The sequence below is a fragment of the Sitophilus oryzae genome, unplaced genomic scaffold (assembly GCF_002938485.1).
Source record: "Sitophilus oryzae breed Bouriz unplaced genomic scaffold, Soryzae_2.0 scaffold_1583_pilon_pilon, whole genome shotgun sequence".
In the NCBI taxonomy this organism is placed as follows: domain Eukaryota; kingdom Metazoa; phylum Arthropoda; class Insecta; order Coleoptera; family Curculionidae; genus Sitophilus; species Sitophilus oryzae.
The window spans coordinates 760,887-786,338 of record NW_022146262.1 but is presented as its reverse complement, the minus strand read 5'-3'; the positions used below and the strand labels follow the sequence as shown (position 1 = coordinate 786,338).

General features: G+C 32.6%; 1 protein-coding gene across 7 annotated transcripts in view; it reads right to left on the bottom strand.

Moving 5' to 3' along the window:
- Window positions 1–25,206, bottom strand: part of LOC115879667 (voltage-dependent L-type calcium channel subunit beta-2) — a 54,272-nt gene extending 29,066 nt beyond the window's left edge. For 4 of the 7 annotated variants that reach the window (XM_030896586.1, XM_030896588.1, XM_030896592.1 and 1 more), the window contains exons 1-4: window positions 24,958–25,206; window positions 10,674–10,790; window positions 6,518–6,637; window positions 605–818 (exon numbers count right to left, since the gene is read on the bottom strand). In XM_030896586.1, the coding sequence (XP_030752446.1) occupies window positions 605–818; window positions 6,518–6,637; window positions 10,674–10,790; window positions 24,958–25,068 (562 nt within the window). In that variant the 5' untranslated portion in view covers window positions 25,069–25,206. Of the gene's footprint in view, window positions 1–604; window positions 819–6,517; window positions 6,638–10,673; window positions 10,791–18,694; window positions 19,035–24,957 lie in introns of those variants that run through there. The other 3 variants (XM_030896587.1, XM_030896590.1, XM_030896589.1) reach the window with 3 other exon arrangements.
- Between the last annotated feature and the right edge of the window lie 246 nt (window positions 25,207–25,452).

The following is a 25,452-nucleotide window of genomic DNA, read 5'->3' as shown; positions in this document are numbered from 1 at the left end:
TATTTTTTAGTACCACAATATTATGCTAAATCTACTAGTAAAAGCTACAGTATTCTAGTAAGAACTATCTAAAAAGTGATTCGGGACTTTTTGGATAGACGGGATATCGTAATAAAATAATAAAACTGTCAAAAATATACCAAAAATTAGAAAATAAAAAGGAAAAACAAACTTATTCGGATATACGAACCTCTTACAGGGACAGTCCAGTGTATTTACAAGACAATAATTACTGTGACATAGTACATAATAGACTTTTTTCAAATATACATACATATTCTTAAATCAGAAATATTATTAATAATAATAACTAAACAATTAAAAATCATATCAAAATAGTCAATTTTATACCGAATAGAAAATAAGTAAGAAATTAAAAACAGATTAAATTCATTTATAGTGTATTTTATCAAGAAAACGTTTCAAAAATATACAACACCCTGTATAATACTGATATTAACACTCGCCAGAAAAAAAAAACGAAGAAAAACCGCGAAAAATAAAAAACAACACAAAAAATATTCTCTTGGGCCTCGTGGTCAGTTACCAGTAAAAAAATACACGCAAAAATCAACGAAGACGACGACAATGGGATGGGACATACCGGGCGTGGGAGGAGTGCTACCTCTCGAAGCTTCGTTACCCGCTGCGGCGCCGCCTATGTTCGAGCTCGAGCTCGTCTTGCTCGAGTAGAGCTTGGGCGCGCGACTCTGCTGCTGCTGGCGCAAATTCTCTAGTTTGACAGGTGAGGGGATGAAGCCGATGTCGCAGCCCTCCTTCACTAGACGCCCTATCCACCAGTTGTTGTCGTACTTCTCCTGGAAAATCAAAACAAATATAACAATCAATTAAATAATACAACACTAAAGGTATTATACAAAGGTTGTCTTTTATATTTTGCATATAGAGGTAAAAAAAACACATTATATAGCATTTAAACACTATTACTTTTCGAAGTATTCTTCACGAAAAGAAATGCATCTTGTTATTCCACTAGCTTGTTAGTTTCTTTATAATTGGGTTTTTGAAGACGCTGACTGCATCTTCTAGGGACTGGAGCCTTTGACCATGCAGTTCATTCTTAATTTTTGGAAAAGTAAAAAAGTCGTAAGAACTGTAGGAGGATGGTCCAACAATTCGATGTGTTCTTGTTTCAAAATCTCAATTATTTTTCAAGATGTGTCATCACTCGTCGTTGAGGATTGGTTTTTCAAAAAAAATCAGTACCAATCAGTAGTATCAGTTCTTTGATCTTGCAGAAGAATTGTTCCTACATGATCTGCTTTTGAGTCAAATATCGCCACCATCTCTTTGGAAACACTTCGAGAATGGATAACTTTCGTCGGTTTTGGTTCATCTCGGACTCCAAAACAGCTGATTAATGTTTATTTTCGGGTTCATAAGAGTAAATCTAGGATTCATCACCATTGACAAAACTGTATACAGGGTGGTCCAAACTGTATTCTGGAAACTTCGGCAGCATATTCTGCAGAGAAAAATAAGTAAAAATGTTCGTATAGATATATGTCCAAAAATGCTTAGTTTCGGAGATACAGGGTGTAGAAGTTTCATTTTTATTTCGATTTTTCCAAATAATTTCTGCAGTAACGTCAATATTTGGATTAAAATTGGTGTCTGGGAGTTTTTTGACATGAGAAATTTGATTTTGATGTCAATATGACTCCTACTAGTAGAGGGCGCCACCTACATATTTTTTAACTGGTTTGAAGAGTAATAACTTTTCGTCCGTACCTGTATAAAACTACCGAGTAAGAAAATATACATTTGCGATTGCGCTTTTTACGTAAAAAAGTGTTTTGGTAAAATTCGCTACGAGTAATGGTTTTCGAGATATTTGGAATCGAAATTATCAACACCTGTCATAACTGACATAAATTAAACCTCTTGACTAAATAGTTATTAGACTGTGATCATAAATTTGAAATGTTTTTGCACCAAATGTTCAACAAAAACTGTTTTATCATCATTTTTTGCAGAAAAAAAAATAAAAATTTCCCAAATTTATTATTTCAGTGAAATAACTATCTACTAAACGTGTTTATTTTTCGTCAATAATGGTATGTATTGACTATTTCCATTCTAAATATCTTGAGAACGGTTGCTAGTAGCGATTTTTACAAAGAGATATTTTTTACGTAAAAAATCACAGAGATGTATATTTTCGGTAGTTTCATACAGGTACTGACAAAAAGTTATTACGCTTCAAAACATTTAGAACAGATGTAGGTGGCGCCCTCTACCAGTAGGAGCCATATTGGCACCAAAATCAAATTTCTCATGTCAAAAAACTCCCAGACACCAATTTTCATCTAAATTATGACGTTACTTCAGAAATTATTTGGAAAAAATCGAAATAAAAATGAAATTTCTACACCCTGTATCTCCGAAACTAAGCATTTTAGGGCATACATTTAGAGGAACTTTTTTACCTAGTTTTATCTGCAGAATATGCTGCCGAAGTTTCCGGAATACAGTTCGGACCACCCTGTATATTTTTGGAGTTTCCTGCGTTAACCCGGTGTAGAGTTTTTGACACCAATTGAGGTCTTTGAAATGTCCAACGATGCTTCAATTTCACGATATTATGTGGCATGTCGATCTTCTTGGATCGGCTTATATGCAACATCGAGGCTTTCCTGAGTGACTACCGTTTTCGGTGGATTGGTTTTGGATCGTCGCTAATACCAACGAGAAATTGGCGACTGATGTGGTGCTTCATAGCCGAAAACAGAAACCAACTCGGCAAGGCATTCTTGTTGAGACTGAACAGACTTCGAAAACCTTAAAAAAATTTGCGCGTAAATTTTCTCGTCTTAAATCCATTTTTCGACTGACTCGTCAACTTCCAAAATTCCAAAGTGGACTAAAACTTTGGCGTTAAGTTAACTAAAGATGACAGTTAGTTTTGACATTTGATATATGTTGACAGACGCCTATGTTGTTGACTATGTTTTTTTATACAAAATATAAAAGACAACCTTCGTAGATGGGGCTAAGCTTTAAATATACAGGGTGGTCCGAACTGTATTCCGGAAACTTCGGTAGCATATTCTGCAGATAAAAATAGGTAAAAAAGTTCGTACCTATAAATGTAGGTATGTCTTAAGTAACATCAATAGTTCGATGAATATTTCACTCATGTACAAAAAATCCCATATGAAGCGGGTAATTTTCGACGAAAATTGCCCGCTAAAGTCGAAAATTACGACGTAATTATTAGACGTAAATTATTTTTAATCGGTATTCTAAAAATGTCTCGATTTGGAAACAATTCTTTAAGTGCAATTGAAGAAAAAGTTGCCGAAAGTAAACCGAAAAACACTATAATTAATCACCAGCATGTATGGAAACAGTTTATGGACTTTATAAAAGATAGAAACTACATTTTGGATGCGAACATCTCAATCTCGGCACTGGCCAATATTTTGACCGATTGGGCATTTAGTATGAAAAGGAAAAACGGCCAAAACTATAAGGATTTTATGGTAAAAACTATTTGGAATGTAACAGCCAAGCTATTAATGGAAAAATACCAAAAAGAATATAATATTAACTTTATTTTTTTTTAATATGTTCAAATAAATGTTTTTAAAAAATCTATGTATTTTCACTTGTATTTTCATGTTTTTATTCGGGAAATATTCTACAGAATTACACTCGTGCATGAAAATTTACCTGATAATTTTTCATTTAAGCATGTTGTCAATAAAAAAAACAGCATTCGTTTATATTCATATTTTGGAAGAGCCCTCCTCCTTCAGAGTCGGGCTCTTATGGCAAAATATGAATATAAACTCATGCAGTTTTTAGACAACAAGCTTTTATGAAAAATTATCGGTAATTTTGATGCACTTGGGTAATTACTTCCGAAAATTGGTGTCTGGGAGTTTTTTGACATGAGAAATTTGATTTTCATGTCCTACTTGTAAAGGGCACCACCTACATATTTTTTAATTAGTTTTAAGAGTAATAATTTTTCGTCCGTACCTGTATAAAACTACTGACTAAAAATATATACATTTACGATGTTTTTTACGTAAAAAGGTCTCTTGGCAAAAATTGCTACGAGTAATTGTTCTCGAAATATTTGGAATCGAAATTATAAATACCTGTCATCATTGACATAAATTAAACATGTTGACTGAATAGTTATTAGACTGAAATCATAAATTTGAAATGATTTTATTCAAAAAGTTCGACAGAAACTGTTTTATCGTCATTTTTTCGAAGAAAAATTTATGAGTAATTTAAAAAAATAAAATGTTTCCAAATTTGTCATTCCAGTCAAATAACTATTTACTCAGTATGTTAATTTTTTGTCAATAATGACATGTATTGCCTATTTCCATTCTAAATATCTTGAGAACGGTTGCTCGTAGCGATTTTAACCAAGAGATATTTTTTAAATAAAAAATCACGGAAATGTTAACAAAAAATCACAAAACAGTTAAAACACATGTAGGTAGCGCTCCCTACAAATAGGAGTCATATTGACATCGAAATCAAATTTCTCATGTCGAAAAACACTCAGACACCAATTTTTATCCAAATATCGATTATAGTTCGAAAATTATTTGCAAAAAACCAAAATAAAAATAAAACTTCTACACCCTCTATCTCCGAAACGAATCATTTTAGGACATAAATTTATACGATTTTTTTTTATCAGCAGAATATGCAGCTGAAGTTTTCCAAATACAATTTGGATCACCCTGTATATTTAAAAAAATGCCCTAAATTAACCCTCAGGAGCTCAAAAAATGTCATTTCGATACTGCCGTTCTTATTGGAGCTTCCGCCTGTGCTCGTATTCTGGAACTTCGACATAAAAACGTTACGCTTTCAAAGCGGTAAGCGAAAGTATTCGATTAGCGGAATGCCAAGCAGTCGATTTTGGTAATCTCGTTGCCGTGCGGATCATGTTTTGGATACGCGTTAAGCACATCATCGCAATTTCTCAGGTATCTAATAGTCAAAAAAGTAAAGATTTCAGTTAACGTCTCCTTTTTGCTGCCAGGGCTAATTTGGACGGGGCTTACTTTGTTTACGCGGAATCCGAACCGCGGTCCTCGGCCATATCATGGTCAATGGCCTACCGACTTGGCAAGTGTTTAAACCGACTCTTACTCACGAGATATCCGACCTCATCCGGCCTCGAACCGGCGTGAATGAGCAGTGTGTGTCAATAGATTTTACACTTTTGCCTTTTTTTGGACAACAGCACAATACAGAGTTTCGAACCGATCACCCGTCCATCCACTAGTATCGCCTTACGTCGTTTAACTTCAGTGTTCTAATGGGAAGCGGTGTTTCGACGTAGCTGGGCCGTTGCCCATCAGATAGTCAAATGTGGATAAAACGATGAAAAATGTCAATGTTACGTGAATTCATAACCTATTGTTGATGTCAACCTTTGAATAAGAAGACTAAGGAAGGAGCATAATGCTATCCATGTATTCATGCATGGTGGGCGGAAAAAGCACTCTAGGGTGGAGATCACTGACAGTTCTGTTTGACGATTCATTTGACACATTTGAATTTGATTTGAAATTTTGTGGATTTGTCAGACTTTACGGAGATTATTTTATGTTATTTATTATTTATTCTACTACTGATAGTTGTATAAAGGTAGTAAATCTATATGGAAATTGTGGCAGAACTTACATTAACAGTGACACTATCGCCATTTATCGAAAAAGACTCTAAAATAGTTGGTTGTGTAGCGTGCGGTAGATCTCGGCAAAAATTGAGTGAAACAATGGAACAACTTTTCGCTAGTAAGTGACTATATAATATACATACGTGTAGTAAACCGATCATTTATGAAATTCACTTAAATTAACTAAATTATATATTTTTCTTGCATTTTAGCTTTTATTTATTACTTGTCAAAGATTAGATGTCAAAGAATTTAGATACGTTAATTTGACTTACCTGCTTCAGTAGCGTATCGGATGTTTGTGTTAATAAATACTTATTATAACTTATCTATTTTTATTAGAATTATATATTTTATAACAATTTTAATAACTACCAACATTTATTCACAACGTAAAATAAAACAACAAATTATTGAGTCTACCCCACGTCTACCCTACATCATAGTTTTACATTTTTTAAGTAAAATTAGAACGACACTGATAAACCGAAATTTAAGTCGGCCATATTTGAGGCCCATCGCGGTGTACCTAAGATTTTTGATATGCTCCTTCCTTAGTCTTCTTATTCAAAGATGTCAACCTATTTTTCTATGAATATGTCATTATTCTTATTATACGAAGGAAAAGTTGAAGACGCTTCTCAGCATTTTCGATGTTTTGAACAATATTTATAGCTGCCAAGTCGTAAATCATCAATTACTTATTGAGGAATTCGAAATGAATGGTCTCTGCTCGTTGGAGAGGCGCCACCCTGTATGTCCGCGAATTTAAGTATTGGTAACTTTCTTTAAAACATTTCTTTTATGGGATTTATAAGAAATTATCGTTATACATACCTTTATGTGTAAAAAATCTCTAACTTCGAAGGAAATAGCGTAACCGTGAACTGGTGAATCGTCGTCCAGACTACCGTCGTACGCTACGTTGGTCCTCACGGCGAATGCTACCGATTTCGTCTGAAAACATAAATATTTACGTTCATTTTATTTTCGTTTCTACTTTTCGCACTTTAGTGTGTTCACGGAAAACGTATGGTCAGGAAAAATGAGAAATTCATTATGAAAATGAGTGCAAGGAAGTTTATCTTTAAATCAATTTGGGGAATATTTAAAAATGAAATTATGATGTATCTAAATATATTAAGGTACCGAGTACCAATATTCTATATTAGGCATTATGTTTTTCAAAGAACAGCATTTATATAAATGCTTTAAGAAGAATAAAATAAACTTTTTTAATTTATTACAAACCAAACTATGATCCCTTCCCCGACACAAACGTTACTTTGTGAGACAGGAAATTGTAGAGAGAAACAAGCCCTATAACATACGATACAACATTTTAATGAACAGTGCTTTGTATAAAATCAATAAAATGAAAAATATACGATATAATATATATGTACTGATTTCTTTCGAAAATCGACAACTATGAAACTGTGATCCCTTCCCTGACACAAACGGTATATTGTGAGACAGGAAATTGTAGAGAGAAACAAGCCCTATAACATAGGATACAACATTTTAATGAACAGTGCTTTGCATAAAATCAATAAAATGACAAATATGCGAAATAATATACATGTAGTGATTTGTAGAGAGAAACAGGCCCTATAACAAAGGATACAACATTTTAATGAACAGTTACTTTAAAAACTACATGGAGTTGCATGCTTATATTATTGTAGTTTCTAAATATATTTCTCCATGAATAATACCCAAGAAATTCTGTTAAAGATCACAGCAAAATGAAATATTGCTTTGAACTGAACTTAATAGCTTCTTTCCTGTTTTTAGATTTTATTGTAGCATAGCTTTCTAAGTATTAAAAACCAATTCATGTAAACTTAAAATTTATTTTCGACTTTTCCAAGTTTATTGTTTGTATGGTTATTTGGAATAAGTCCAATACAGTAATCAATTTTCCATGTTTGAAATAACGAAAATTGTGTATATTTTACAAAATAGTGTTTACATACAAATTGAGTGAAAGTATAGCCTGGATACTGGAGTGAGAGGATCACAAAGGTAAAGGCAGATGAAAAAGGCAAAACAAGGCTCTTCAATGACATTTATAGACCCAAAACTCTTTTACGGTACTACAAAAGCAGTTACAAGAATGGCCCCAAGAGAGTGTGTGGCTGACAGATGAGCAGAGTTTGTCAATCTGAAGAAGAAACGACAGAAAATATTTTTTATCAGTGGGGCAAATGTGCGGGTCTATGTATTAAGCGATGATAAACCACTGACTTGATATATGGAGGATTAAATCTCTAAATTAATAAACTTTTCGAAAAGGTTAGGACTGGAGAAGGTCCTCACAATAGGAATTGGCCTCAAATCCAAGGAGGCAATAGAGAAAGAGGGATATATCGTTTATTATAGATTTTGAACGACACCGGTATCAGGTCTAAGAAGAGACCAAGTTAAAGAGGTGGAGAAAATGGAGAGAAATCCTCCAGCCTCCACTTCACGGGTACCTCAGCAGGAGACAAGCTGCCCGACTGTGAAGGGCAGGGAGGGCCAAACCCCAACCGTAAAAGTGTGTCATACCCTCGGAGGAGAATGTGAAATACCCTGTCCCTCCTACAACAGAAAAATCCTCATACACGAGGAAGTAGGACACAATAGAACTTTAAGGTCGCAGTGATTCCCCCCCCTCCCACTCATTCTACATAGAAGTGGAGAAAGTAACCTAAAGGATCAGAAGAGGACCACAATAGATCTGCAAAGATCGCCGTGGAACAGGCCGATAGCCATCTCAAAAAACTACTTTAATCTACAAATAAATTACAATCCATGTATTTTTATTTATTATGTCTTTTACCTTAATTAAAATTGTCAGTAATTAATTTGAATATTTGAATTAATTAATTGGGTGAGACCCAGACAGAAAATTCAATTTATCTATGAATTAAAATGAGAGACAACAACTGTCATCTATCCTCTCGTTAAGACGGATTTCCACTGTCGGAGATTCTACCATTTTAAACAACCTAGAAATTGGAGTTTCCAAAATAGAGAACGTTTTGGAGATTTTTGGAGTGTTTTGTCTGTATTAGTGTAAACGTGTCTAAAATGGTACCGCCATGTCTCAGTCCTTGAAAAAGCAAGCTGCGAGAGCGCTGTAGTCATGATTACTAAATCCTGCTTAATATGGTCTGGCCACGTATGCAGGATGCAAGAAAAAAAACAACACTACAAACACAAACTACAAACGATGCATCGTTTGTAGTTTGTGTACAACTAAAGACATTATGTCGAACTATGTTAATTTCCAAATTTTACTATAATTCACTAATTCCAAGAAACTTTCATTGAGTTTTTTTTTGCCTCTACATAAAACTACAAACGATTTTGAAGATTTTTAGCCATTTGTGAAAAGAATATTTTTTTCTCCTTATTTCATTGCGCTCAGTTGTTTACTTTTTCTGACTAATTATTAGTACTAAAAAAAATTGAATTTACTACAATCAATTGCATGGTTTGTAGTTTGTGTACAACTAAAGACATTATGTCAAACTATGTTAATTTTCAAATTTTACTATAATTCACTAATTCCAAGAAACTTTCATTGGGTTTTTTTGCTACTACATAAAACTACAAACGATGTTGAACATTTTTAGACATTTGTTTAAACAATATTTTTGCTCTTTATTACATTGCGCTCAATTGTTTACTATTTCTGGCTAATTATTAGTACTACAAAAAAAATTGAATTTACTACAATCAATTGCATCGTTTGTAGTTTGTGTACAACTAAAGACATTATGTCAAACTATGTTAATTTTCAAATTTTACTATAATTCACTAATTCCAAGAAACTTTCATTGGGTTTTTGCTACTACATAAAACTACAAACGATTTTGAAGATTTTTAGACATTTGTTAAAACAATATTTTTGCTCTTTATTACATTGCGCTCAATTGTTTACTATTTCTGGCTAATTATTAGTACTACAAAAAAAATTGAATTTACTACAATCAATTGCATCGTTTGTAGTTTGTGTACAACTAAAGACATTATGTCAAACTATGTTAATTTTCAAATTTTACTATAATTCACTAATTCCAAGAAACTTTCATTGAGTTTTTTTTGCTACTACATAAAACTACAAACGATGTTGAAGATTTTTAGACATTTGTTAAAACAATATTTTTGCTCTTTATTACATTGCGCTCAATTGTTTACTATTTCTGGCTAATTATTAGTACTACAAAAAATTGAATTTACTACAATCAATTGCATCGTTTGTAGTTTGTGTACAACTAAAGACATTATGTCAAACTATGTTAATTTTCAAATTTTACTATAATTCACTAATTCCAAGAAACTTTCATTGGGTTTTTTTGCTACTACATAAAACTACAAACGATTTTGAAGATTTTTAGACATTTGTTAAAACAATATTTTTTCTCTTTCTTACATTGCGCTCAATTGTTTACTTTTTTCTGGTTAATTATTAGTACTACAAAAAATTGAATTTACTACAATCAATTGCATCGTTTGTAGTTTGTGTACAACTAAAGACATTATGTCAAACTATGTTAATTTCCAAATTTTACTATAATTCACTAATTCCAAGAAACTTTCATTGGGTTTTTTGCTACTACATAAAACTACAAACGATTTTGAAGATTTTTAGACATTTGTTAAAACAATATTTTTTCTCTTTCTTACATTGCGCTCAATTGTTTACTTCTTTCTAGCTAATTATTAGTACTACAAAAAAATTGAATTTACTAAAATCAATTGCATCGTTTGTAGTTGATAAAAAGCCAAAAATCGAAAAGTTTACTATAAAGCGGGTTCCAACGTGACGGAGCTACACAATAGACCTTACAGACCGCAGCGTTCCTCTTAATATTGGGAAAAACAGAATATAGGTTGATTGACATGCAACGTTAACTCAACTAACTTAGCTTTATGATGTGACTAGAGCTAACTTAGCTTTATGATGTGACTAGAGCTTACTTAGTTTCATGATACTGACCCTTGCTTTCTCCAGCTGACTGAGTGCTGCCCTCTCCTTCTCCCTGCGTAGGTTTTCTTTCTCCTCGTCCAATGACAGGTCCGACGACGGCTGTGAGTAATTCGAATCAGCTGAGCCCTAGAAAAGAAAAAGGTATTTAGGTTAATAATAGAATATTAACGCTTTCAAATTAATGCAATATGTTGATAGATGTATATATTCATAAATTTAATACTTTTTTTAGCTTACTAAAAATTTGTGCTTTTTGTGTATGTAGTTATAAAACAAATAATGATGTAGTAATGAGGCAGGGTACTAGAATAATCTTTTAACAGTACCACCAAAACATAAGTAGTTAAAAATTATCTAACTTAGGATAATACAATTTTCAGAATGAAATTCCTCAACTGGCAATGGGCAGGAGATCTGTCAAGAAGGACGGACAACAGATGGCCTACAAAAATTAAAGCATGGTACACACGAGGAATTAGGAGACCTAGAAGGAGACCAAACCTGAGATGGGACCATGATATTAGGAAATTAGCAGGGATAACTTGGACCCGTATAGCCAACAATAGACAACAATGGACCTACAAAGAGAGTATCTAAGTATGCGAGGGAAGCTACATCATAATTGGAAATGGTTGAATAAGCTGAGGATGATGATGATGATACTAAAAGAAAAAAATCCATTGTATTTATTTTATTTATTTTAACATATACGACGTTTCCGTCAGATGGATCTCACTGACCGTTATCAAGAGTAAATTGGTAACGATCGAATTGGTGATATATCTGGAATTTATAATCTTAAAATATACAAACATCAAATCAACATATTACAATATATAGGGGAACAGTTTAAATTGAAAAGTTATATACCAATTATATCAAGTAACTCTATTATGACCTAAGATATTATACGGTAGATGAGTAATATGTTTACTCTTATTTTCTAAGAACTATGTAGCTTTGATGATTGATGAAATGTTCATTCATGATATTTATGATCTATCATACTCTATCTATTATTAAAGAATCAAGAAAGGACTACATCAGAGGAATGAGCAACAACATATTTTGATTTTGTATGTTATTTAAATATCAATCATTTTGTAATAAGGACAATCATCCATCTATCACTGTAGTAAAAAAATATTAATTTTCTATAATCGTTTTAAGAATAATGTCGATCTCTAGTATAGTCCCACATAAAGCAAATATATACAATTATAATGATTCTACTACATGCCTTAGCATAATACAGTCAATATGAATTGTATACTATGCATGATCGAAGAAGATTTGCGAATCGTAAGCTTATAAATTATGCAATAAGTATATTTGGTATCCGCATTTATTACATAGGATAAAATAATATTAAAAGTTAAATTTTGTTCTTTTCTTGTATGATAACTACCTTAAGCTACCTAGTTAAGTAGTACCAATGTTGGTTTATTTTGTAGCAACTGAGACAAATGTAACAATTTTTTATTTGCTACCCAAAAAAATGGGTAAACTAAAAATTATTTTTTTAGATTAGATATCCATTTTTATTCACTAGCCCCTTGACTTCTTTGATCATATATGGCGACTATAAAAAGAACGATACATTATAACACTAAAATTATATAATCTAGTATACGTTTTATACCGGAGGTAAACTAAGCAACTATTTCTAATACGAGTAGAGTATTCTATGACACAAATAATTTAATTCATGAACGTGATACTACTTCTAACTGGCATTCCGACTAAGTTCCTTGAATCTGGTTGCGTTTAAATAAGTACCGAAGCTGCAAATTTGTTATGAAATAAGTAAATGCAATACAATTTTTCTAATTTCACTTCTCTCAAAATAGGTATGAAAATTTGGAAATTTATAAACGGGATTAATTATTTTAGAACAAGCAAAAACACTTATAAAGAATGCATTTCTCTCAAAATCCGGGGATATATTGTTATTTTAAAAAATACAAATTTTCATCAGACAATTTTTGTTTCTATAAAATCTCATTAAATTACTTAAAGTACAATTTATTTAAAGTTTTATTATGCAGAAAATGCCTCTACAGGGTGTTGCAAAAAATATGTGCAATATCTAGTGGGGAGATTACTCACGTAAAAATAAGATTTATTTTTTTAATTTTAATTTTTTTTAAAAAAGTGTCGATAAATTCATCAGGGACGTGCATATGAGTTATCACTGGAATATTTAAAAAACATAAGTGTGTGTTTTTTTATGATATCAAAATTGTGATATCATAATATATAAAATATCTCTTGATATTTTGTCGAATTCGGCCTGCTTGATGAGATAAACGCAATTTTCATTATTAATCACAATTAATAAAATTAAAAGAAAAAGAAAATTAATAAATCATATATTTGAGCTAATTTATTACTCAAATTTTAGCCGACCATACCAACAGGTATGGTCGGCTAAAAGAGAGCTAATAAGAGAAGAAGAAAGGTCAGTGGTGTACATGCTTTTTTTTAGAAAAATATTCCAGTGATAATCCATATGCACGTCTCCACGAGAGATGGCACATGTTTTTTGAAACACCCTGTAGTAAAAATCTATTAAAAATGTGCCAGACTTGCCAGAGTCTTGCAGCAATACCAAACCTGGACCCTGCGAAACCAAGACCGTGCCCAAGACTACTTACTTACTAGACTGCAAGATCAAGACCAAGAAAATTTTCGTCTTGATCTTCCATTTGTTCATAACTAGTTAATCCAAAAACAGAGATATCTACCAACTTAAAAACTTAAAGATGTTTCTTTCATCTTATTTTATGCTAAATATGGGAGAAAATTTGCAGATACGGTATACAAAATGATGATTAATGTTCAAACATCTTTCTACTATAATAATTTTTTATAGTAAACATCCAGTTCTATCTATGTTATTTTTGCTCTCAACTACTTGCTGAACATTAACAATCGCATTTTTCGGGAACGTAAGCTTACCAGTGTAGTATATTTTGACATAGGTTATTAGAGATGGTGCTCGCAAGCATGCGATTATATTACAAGATGGCAAGGTTAAATGCGTTCCAAATGCGTAACTTGCGGTCAAATCTAAAGAAACGAAGTCATATGTTAGAGGAGCGTCTTCTAAGCAGTAAGATTTATGTATATAGTTTAACCCAATTGCGAAACAGTTTCGTCACATTTATGATACATATGTTTCGTAACATAAATCGCTTTTTGTTTCGAAACATTTTACCAAAATATGGTTTGGCTACATAAGCTATAACAATAAACATCTTAGTGTCACAAATTTTTCGAAACTTTTAAGAAACAGATGTGGCTGACATTTACGTTTTGTGCCTGAAAAGTTTCCATAATTTATTTGATGTTCTGTCAAATATGAGAACATAACCTTACTTTATTGTTTGGATTTTGTTCTGCAGTTTTTGCATATAAGCATTCTTCAAGTTTTTTATGGTACTATAATTAAAAAAGCAGAAGGAAGGACATATGGTTGTGATTTTATATTAATTTATTATACGCAATACATGATTTTTGTTTTAGGGATAACTGTAATAAGAGCCACTGCCCATACCCAACAGGAGACCGAAGAAAAATGTTACCAGCAAACATTTTTTTTTCTCTTTTTTCCACAATGGATTTTTATGTTTTAATTGTGATGTAATAAGTAAATAAAAATGTTTTTATTATTTTGACCAGAAGTTTTCACTGGTGTTGTTGACAGGTTACTAGTTCGAAATTTCTACACAGATAGCGCTAAATCGAAATATTTTGGAATTAAGGTTTTGATTTATTCTCGATTCATTTTCGAAATACGAGTTTCTCTTTTTAGACACAAATATGATATAATGCAGATGATTTGTGGCCGACTCATGTCAATTTTATAAAATAATGAATTATTATTCCGCCATGTTGGCTAGTGATAGCGTTTTTAATTAAAAATATATATGTTTTTATCGGCTGTTGAGCTTTTAAACTCATTTAAGAACGCGTTCTACTTAAGCGGGCCATACATTATCAAACAAATTGCGCAACGAAGCGATGCGCAACGTTGCGTTGCTCAACTGATTCAGGGGTCCATACACTACCAAAGAAGTTGCGCAACAAAGCCATGCGCAACGTTCCGTTGCACAGCTGCATCACCCATGCACAGTAAAATTTTGATCAAACTTTTTATTAAAAGTTGTGCATTGTTTGAGAAACAATCATATCCTCAATTGCCATTGCGTCAATTATTATCGTATAGCCTAGATGATGTCAATGATACCAAAAAACGAAAAAGAAAACAAAGAATTTAGATAAAAGAACTAAAATATTGCACAACGAAGCGCAACACATACACTACACAACGCGCTGCGCAAACGCCTGTTGCACAAAAGAATTCAAACATTCATGAAACTTATCAAACAATTGCGCAACGCATCAAACGTTACCATACAGTGGCAACTCGTTGCGCAACAGCCTGTGTTGTGCAATTTGTTTGATAATGTTATGAGTAGTATGAGCCGCTTTACATTAATTTATATATTTTTATTTTCAAAACCATAATATAGAAATAAATATAAAAATCTATTTTTCAAACAAAAATATTTTGTAGCAACAAATAATGATATACAGAAGGGGCATTAAAAATATGAAAGTACATTATTAAATATTAAACGATGAATTTGCTTTTGGTTTGGTTTGGACACCAGACATTGTTTGTGCGAGAAAACCTAGAAACAAAGATCTTAAGACAAAAAAATTATGCCGGAGGTTGACATTGTTGATGGTTGTTTTCATTTTGAAATCCACACACAGACTTAGAGTATTTTAATTTGGTATGTTCTTTCTTCACATTTAGAAACAGTAGCTGCTAAGCGGGAACATCTTGGACACACATCAAATCATTTCAGGAAACGGTTAGTGCCAGCACATTGGAAACACACGTAATAGCCATATAAAATATATAGGTTTCGAAAATGTTTCCTATTTGTAGCATACCGTTTCCGTTTTGTGTCAAGAAACAGACACGATTATTAGAAACATTACCTAACCTAAAATATGTCCAAAAATGCTACTTGGGAAGTAATAATGTCAACATTATGTCAGTACCTACATATTTCAGAATACTATGACAAAACTTACAAGTAATTGTCGTTTATCAGATTCCCGAATTTTTTTCCAGAAATTCTTCATAATATTGCGGATATAATTGGGGATAAACACTTGTTTATATTCGGTTATATCGGGCATATATCAGCCGATTAATAGATGGTTAGCACAAACGAAAATTAGATTAACTGAATTAGCGTTTTCAATGACAAGAGCTGATCGATAATTTCAAACTGATTGAGTTTAAAATTTAATTTAAACCACTTCAATATAAAGCACAGGATAATTGAAACATAGCTGTACTTGATACATGAATATAATGTATACGGATTTATCTTTTAAATATAATATGTAAATAGAGGTATTTATATGTACTATATTACACATACACAGATCGGGATCTCTACTACCAAAAATCAACAGAAGAATTAAGTTAGCATGGAGTACTTATAGAATAAACACAATCATATTCAAATATAGAATGCCACTTTATCTAAAGAAGAAAACATTCGACCAATGTGTACTACCAGTCATGACCTATGGCTGCGAAACCTGGACACTTAAAACGAATATTATAAGGAAACTGCAGGTCGCACAACGCTGAATGGAACGAAATTATGCGGGGATATACCAAAAGAAGACCGTAAAAGGATAGAGTGGATACGACAAAAGACCCAGGTAATAGATATCATCCACAGAATAAAATCCCTCAAGTGCAAGTGGGCAGGACACCTGGCAAGAAGGACGGACAACAGATGGACCACAAAAATTACAGCATGGCACCCATGAGGAATTAAAAGACCTAGAAGAAGACTGAGATGGGACCATGATATTAGGAAATTAGCAGGGATAACTTGAACCTGCATAGCCAACAATAGGCAACAATAAGCCCAACTACAAAAAAAACTACATACTTTTTTTATCAAACGTCACAAAAATATTAGTTTGTTCGAAGTGATTGACAATACAAAAATAGTTATTAATGATACAAGTTCGATACGAACATCATAATGAAACGCGTGTAACGTTAAGCCACTCGGCTAACGCCTCGTGGCTTAGTTACACAAGTTTCATTAAAAAGTTCGTACCGAACGTGTATCATTCAAAATTTAATCTACGACGCGACACGAGGGACGATCCAAAGAGATTTGATTTAATTTAAAATATCAGAGATATCCTCATAAAAATTAAAATTCAAAATTATCAGGTGCCCGTATTAGTCGACGCCGTGGTAACCGTGCTTGTTGATTATTTCCATTTTGACTTTGGCAACACAATTATTGATGTTCAATTTTGTGTTAAACGTTCAGTTTTAGCAAAAAGCAAAAAATAATATTAATATGGGTGATTCTGATTCTGAAAGTGTCCCTTCGGATATTGAAGGCATTGCGTAAAACGGTGTCGATTCCCTACTTCCGGAAAAATCAAGACAAACGTACGAGTAAGCCTATGTAAAACATGAAGATTGGTGTAAAGGGAAAGGTATCAAGAATAGTAGTAACGAAAAGGTTCTCCTGGCATATTTTGAATATCTTTCAAAACATAGGAAGGCTTCATCAGTTTGGGTATATTATTCCATGCTACGTTCACTTATATCAGTGAAGAAAAATACAGATATTAGTAAGTACGTCCATTTAATTGCATTTCAAAAAAGAAAATCGGAAAGATTTCGGTCAAAAAAATCGAGAATTTTAAGAAAAGAAGACATAACTCGTTTATTGTTGGAAGCTGATGATAAAACTTATTTCCTGACAAAAGTTTCATTGATAGTGGGACTTGCGGGAGCCTGCCGGCGTATCGAGTTGACAAATCTACAGCTGCAAAATGTTAAAGATGAAGGACAATGCATTCATGTCATTATTCCATTTACGAAAACAACGATATCACGAGATTTTTTTATAACGAAAGGGAATGTTGAAGGAATAAATATGGTGGAAATGGTTCGAAGATATATAGCTATGCGGCCAAGCAACACAGAGCATACTCGATTTTTTGTGGGGTACAGAAATGGAAAATGTATTAAGCAACCCGTTGGCATTAATACTTTAGGGAAAATGCCGGATAAAATAGCATTGTTTCTAAGTCTTCCAAATCCACAATAATACACTGGACATTGTTTACGTAGATCGTCTGCGTCGTTGCTTGCAGATTCAGGAGTGGATTTATTAACTGTTAAAAGACATGGTGGTTGGCGCTCTAACACAGTGGCAGAGAGTTATATAGAAAATTCCAAAAAAAGAAAAAAGTGTCATGTAATATTTTGGGTAACATTTCTGACAATGATGGGTCTTCAACAAGTTCAAGCGCTCAGGAAATAAATTTACTTTCTAAAAATTCAACTCACCTGTCATCGTCTGGAATTAATTTAACAAATTGTACTGATATTATAATTAAAATTTACAACAAATAAATGTATTTAGGTACCTTTTTTTGCTTGTTTCTTATTTTAAAATTTGCGTGCTATTATGAAAGCCATAATGACATCCAAATGACAATGTTAAATGTGTCATAATGACATTGTCGCAGATTAAGTCATTTTAACGCCTAGGCAAGATAAAAGTAAAGCACTTTCACGCCAAAGGACAAAAGTACGAAAATATACAAAAAAAAGTACCTAAAAAAGTACCTATTTCTAACGCAATTTTGCTATTCTTTGAGCATTTAAAAAAGATCAAACTTATATTTGACCCATTTTAAATACTTCTGCTGAATTATTTTGTAAACGATATTAGAAATACCTTGGAATTACCAAATAACAACTCCAAAACATGGACATTTTTCTTGCGCAACATAATAGGATCATGTTTTTCGTTGCAGAATATAAGTATACAAAATGTAAATATTTAATAGCACATTTGACAGTTCTCTGTGGTAAAATATTTATAGTTTAATTTAAAAAAAAAGGTTTATATTATAGGTTTAAAAACTCATGTTTTTCCTACAAACCTCACCTGAGTAAACAACTTATTGTAGCCCTGATTGTAATTGTTGTATCCTATCATTTTGCGACATCTCCCCTTAGATTTTCTCTTTGTTATCTCCCCATGACGATTTTTTCCGAAAAACAACTACTCCACATTTATTTTTCTCGATTTCAAATCGATTCGCACAAACTCGTGCTCGTTTTGCGTATACCGACACTTCTTTTACCGGAAAAACAACCACAAAACTTGGAAAAACCGATACGGAGTCGAGTTTTTAGCGTTTCCTCGCGTATTTTCACTCTGGCCGATCGGAAAATGCGGTCGATTGAATAGTTGCAGCTAAATTTTCATCATAGTTGTGCCCGTTTTTTTCGGTGGATTTTCCTCGGTACAGAGGTGGGGTTGTGTCGGTGCGCGTGCGCAGCTATCGATTCGGACAACTGACTGAGTGACGGCGCTGCCGGCGCCTCGGGAAATTCCGGTTTTCCGAGGAAAATATGAATGGGAAAGCGCGTGCAGGTTTCAATTAATAAAAAGGCGTACAGGGTGGCTCATTAGTACCTAATAGTGCGAGGAAGTACTATATCGTTGTTGACGAAAATATGAAATAAAAAGTTTTATACAGGGTGACTCTTAAAGTGTAAATATTTTCAGGGCTGGTAGATCTCGATAAAATAAACATATTTTCTCTTTACTGTTTTTCAAATAAATTCAAAATAATCGAGATATTTTACTTTGAAAATTATAAAAAAAAATTTTTGTTTAAATTTTGAGAACAACTGGATTATTTCACTTGTGTCTAGCCCCAGCAGGCAACTATTAAGCCCGACCAATCACGTTAGAGTTTTTGACCAAACACAAATGAATTAACACCCTCCAAATAACCACGCTAACCAACCTGATTGGTCAAGCTTAATAGTTTCTTGCTGGGGCTAGACACTTCTATTATTTCTGGGTTTTCTTTCTTGTAAATTTAATCTACTATCTATGTTGCCATATTATCAAGAAGTTATGTTTTTTAACTAAAAAAAATCCAAAAATCTTTTTCAAAAAATTCCAAATTTTCAATTTTTTGTTTTCGCGAAATACTACCCTTAAAAATATTTGCACTTATTTCAGACTCACCCTGTACATTATACAAGCCAATTATTAGGTTATTGGGTTATTGCTTATTGATTTTATGGAAAGCACTGTTCATTAAAATGTTGTATCCTATGTTATAGGGCTTGTTTCTCTCTACAATTTCCTGTCTCACAATGTACCGTTTGTGTCGGGGAAGGGATTATAGTTTCATAGTTGTCGATTTTCGAAAGAAATCAGTACATGTATATTATTTCGTATATTTTTCATTATTCATTTTATGGAAAGCACTGTTCATTAAAATGTTATATCCTGTGTTATAGGGCTTCTTTCTCTCTACAATTTCCTGTCTCACAATGTACCGTTTGTGTCGGGGAAAGGTTCATAGTTTCATAGTTGGTCAATTTTCGAAAGAAATCAGTACATGTATATTATTTCGTATATTTTTCATTATTCATTTTATGGAAAGCACTGTTCATTAAAATGTTATATCCTGTGTTATAGGGCTTCTTTCTCTCTACAATTTCCTGTCTCACAATGTACCGTTTGTGTCGGGGAAAGGTTCATAGTTTCATAGTTGGTCAATTTTCGAAAGAAATCAGTACATGTATATTATTTCGTATATTTTTCATTATTCATTTTATGGAAAGCACTGTTCATTAAAATGTTGTATCCTATGTTATAGGGCTTGTTTCTCTCTACAATTTCCTGTCTCACAATGTACCGTTTGTGTCGGGGAAGGGATTATAGTTTCATAGTTGTCGATTTTCGAAAGAAATCAGTACATGTATATTATTTCGTATATTTTTCATTATTCATTTTATGGAAAGCACTGTTCATTAAAATGTTATATCCTGTGTTATAGGGCTTCTTTCTCTCTACAATTTCCTGTCTCACAATGTACCGTTTGTGTCGGGGAAAGGTTCATAGTTTCATAGTTGGTCAATTTTCGAAAGAAATCAGTACATGTATATTATTTCGTATATTTTTCATTTTATTGATTTTATGGAAAGCACTGTTCATTAAAATGTTGTATCCTATGTTATAGGGTTTGTTTCTCTCTACAATTTCCTGTCTCACAATGTACCGTTTGTGTCGGGGAAGGGATCATAGTTTCATAGTTGTCGAGTTTCGAAAGAAATCAGTACATGTATATTATTTCGTATATTTTTAATTTTATTGATTTTATGGAAAGCACTGTAGGCACCTAATAAATATAAATATAATAAGCCTTAATCATAGGCAATACAAGGTTTGCACAGGCGGCCTGAGTGATAAAACTGGGCGTGTGTGGGAGCTTTTAGAAATTCATATTATGTAACAAATGTATTGAGAATGATTGTAAATAAAAATTTCTGTCTTTTATGTAATGCAAAAACTCATAAAGATAAGTTCAGTTCAGTGTACAAAACCCGGCCAGTGAGCAGTGTTTTTTGTCTAAACCCTAGTGTTTTCGTGTATTGGCGACGATATTAAAAGCTTTGTGTATGGACAACAGATATTGTGATTGGGATAAAATTACAGTCAAGTAAGTACTTTAAGTTATAGTTAGAAAATTACACCTATTTGTTTATGTTTGAAATAAATAATAAGTACAGGGTGGCTCGAATTCGACGCTCATCATTGGGATTTCGGAAACCGTAAGAGATACAGGATCGGTTAAATGGAGGCAAAGTTGCGCAATTTGATGCTCAATAAAATGCCGTATTGCATTTTGAAAAATCCCGAATACTTCCGAATATATTCGAAAAAAAAACGAATTTTCAATTTTGTTTTCTATTGTTTCCTGGCTTTATTTGTTAAGATAACTTAAAATGAAAAACACATTTTCATGGCCACTTTTTCTGCTCTATGACTCTGTGTGATTACGGACCTGATATTTTTTTTCAATTTAATTAAATCCTTTCATCACTCTTAAAACACTATATATAGTCACTTTGATATTTGCCGACGACGCTTCGTACAGAAAATTCCATCACCAGAATATTTTATGCAAAAAAAAAACTTTGCCTCCATTTAAACGATCCTGTATCTCCTGTTTCCGAAATTCCAATGATGAGCGTCGAATTCGAGCCACCCTGTACATGTGCATATATGGAATGAAAGAGACGTAGATCCAAGTAAAAGGGCGTAGGTTCAAATCAGGGGGAAGTAAAAGCTCAGATTTTCTTGCACTAATAGTAATATAATAATATACAGGGTATATTATTTTTAGAATGTAGAATTATAAAACGAACATTTTTTGTATTTAAAGTTTGTCTCAAATGTTGTCTAATGTTGCGTCTCAAAAGTAGGCTCACCCCTATAACTTTCTTATTTTTTCAGATTTGGTAGATTTGGTATGTTAGTATAAGACATAAAGTAGGATTGATTGACGTATTCAATTGTTTTTGGTCACTTCCTGTTTCACCGGAAATTACTACAATTTTTGATTTTTAAATAACACCCTCGGTATTTTTTTAACTTTATTTGATAGAAAATGATACTCTGAATAGAATGACATATATATCAACTTTTGACATTTTCGCGTATGGTTTATTTCAAATTGTGAGGTTGAAAAACATGAGGTTCATAACGACAATTTGACTGAAAATACCAAGTGTGTGGTACCAAATTATTCGTAAAAAATGCTTTTTCCAAATATGCTAATGAGCCATCCTCGTTCCGTTTGAAAAAATTGAGATATATGATTAAAAATACGATTTGGGCATCTTTTAAACGGCCAGGACAAGACACAATAAACATTAGACGATCAAATCTAATTTTCCAAGGCTCCTTGATTAAAAATTAATGTATTTAACACAGCCACAGAGCACTCTAGATTGAAATCTAAAATACGATTTTTTAAGCGAAAATGTCAAAAATTGACATATGTCATTCTATTCAGAAAGTGTAATTTTCTATCGAATAAAATAAAGTAAAAATATACCGAATTTGTTGTGTCAAATCTTTGGCAACAACGACGAATTGATGAGGATTTCCTCGCAGTAATGGACCACCCTGTAAAAAACTAGATACGAGGATTTGAGTGTTGTTGTCTGATCCGAAAGTTGAATGATATTATTAAAAAAAATACTTTTTCTACTAGCCTAGAAAATGCAGTTTGATACACGGAAAAATGGATCTGAAATTGGCGTGTTGCAAACTGTTTTGTGCTAAGGATTTAGCGCACGACATGTGTCATTTTGCGCACGACATGTGCCAATTTTAACACTTTTAACCTCCAATGTTTAGCTGAAACGCCAAACGCAACGCAGCCGTCAGAAAAGTGTCATCATTACATCGCAAATTATTTCACAAAACTGACAAAAACTGAGTGAGTCTGCTGCTAATTTGTAGTCGTAGAAAAAATAGCGTAAAAAACTCGTTCGAAAACTTCTTTGTACACTTGTTCGACTTGTGGCTCTTGCCTGCGACTCGAGCCAACAAACTGTCGAACTCGTAGGCAAAACGTCGTTTTCGAAACTCGTTGTTTAATATACTATTACGATTATCGAATTGTTCTATTGTAGTTTTACAGAAGATTTTCGTGCACATCACACTTGAAATATATAGGATGTCCCATTTATAAAAAAATAGTTTATATCAAGTAAGAGTAAAGCCGGAAAAAGTAGCATTTAAATATGTATAACTTTCGACTTTTATTATTTTTTTTTACAAAAATATGCCTAAACTTATTAGAACACAATTAATTAAAATAGATCGAAATCAAAATAAAAACATTAGTATGAGCCATATCTGTGCCATAATTTTGGCCATGTGTGTATGGTCGGAAAGTTAAAATTAATCGTATAAAATTATTTTATAGACTATAGGCTATTTTTATAGACTCGGTATGTTGAATGAAATTTTATTTACGAGGATCACGAAATGGGAATGTATACCGGGTGCGTCTCAAAACCGGTTCACTCTATAACTTTTTATTTTTTTACAAATAAAAAAAGGAGATTTGGTATGTTAGTATATGACATAAATTAGGATCGATTCATATTCAATTCTTTTCGGCCACTTCCTGTTCACAGGAAACTACTACAACTTTTGATTTTTAAATGGCACTCTCCGTATTTTTCTGAATAGAATGACATATAACATGTCAACTTTTGACATTTTCGCATATGGTTTATTTGAAATTGTAACTTGCGGTTCATAACGACAATTTGACACGAAATACCAAGTGTGTGGTACCAAATTATTCGTAAAAAATGCTTTTTCCAAATATGCTATTGAGCCACCCTCGTTTCATTTGAAAAAAAATGAGATATGATTAAAAATACGATTTGGGCATATTTTAACCGGCCAAGACACTAAAAACATTAGACGATCAAATCTATTCTTCCAAGGTTCCTTGATTAAAAATTATTGTTTTTAACACAGCCATGGCACTCTAGACTGAAATTTAAAATACAATTCTGTACAAGAGAAATTGTCGAAAGTTGACATATGATATGTCAATCTATTCACAGTGTCATTTTCTATCGAATAAAGTAAAAAAATACCGAAAGCGCCATTTAAAAATCAAGTCAATCAAGTCATTTCCGGTGAAACAGAAAGTGGCAGAAAAAAATTGAATACGTCTGTCAATCCTAATTTATGTCATATACTAACATCACAAATCTCGTTTTTTTTATCTGAAAAAAAAGTTATAGGGGTGAACCACTTTTGAGACGCACCCGGTAGAGAAAACATAATAATCAGTTTTTGCCAATTTTAGCACATAAAAAAACATTTTTTGTGAATGAATAAATAAACTTATTTCTTGCTTTTATACAGAGTGAGTCTTAAATTAGTGCAAATAAAAAAAAAATCAGGGCTAGTAGATCTCAACAAAAGAAACATAATATTTTCTCTTTACCGTTTTTAAAATAAGTCCAAAATAACCGAGTTATTTTGCTTCGAAAGTTTTCAAAAAATGATTTTTGCTTAAATTTTGAGAACTACTAGATCTTTCCTGGTTTTTTTTTCTTGTAAATTTAATCAACTACCAATGTTTCCATAAGTATTATCAAGAAAATATGGTTTTTAATTAAAAACTAAAAAAAAATCTCATATTAAAAATTACAAATTATTTTTTTTTCGCAAAAAACCTCATAATCGTGATTCTGGGCTCGAAATATACTACCCCTAAAAATATTTGCACTTATTTAAGACTCATCCTGTATAATAATCTTTTACGATTTATTAGTTATATTAAGACATCTTATAATGCTTACTCTTCTGTTTTTACTGCGTCCAAAAGGGATATAGTGATGCTTCTTGTGCTTGGGGGGACCGTCATGGTGGTGATGATGGTGATGCTTCCCATGCTTTTTACGCGAAATCATGCCAACATTCCCCGATCACTAAACAACTCAGCCGAAACACAAACACAAATAGTGTTTTTCTCGCGATTCCGACACTAAATTTATGCTAAAATAAATAAAATAGCGTGCGTTCCGATGTTTAGATATCGCAGAAACTGTCGTCTGGATGTTTTTAGAGAAAATTAGAGTCGGTCCTGCCAAGCACCTACGGCTAAAAATAGCGGCGTTCCTGTTATGCAGCCGCTGATTTATCGCGGTGTCTCTTGTTTTTTGGACAGTCCGTTTATTTTGGTTTGGTGCGAATTTTAAACAAAAAACTTTTTTACTCGTTAGGAATTACGTTAGTCACTGGAGTAATTTTTGTTTTGTTATATTTTGTCTTCATTTCGATTTTTTTTTATTTTT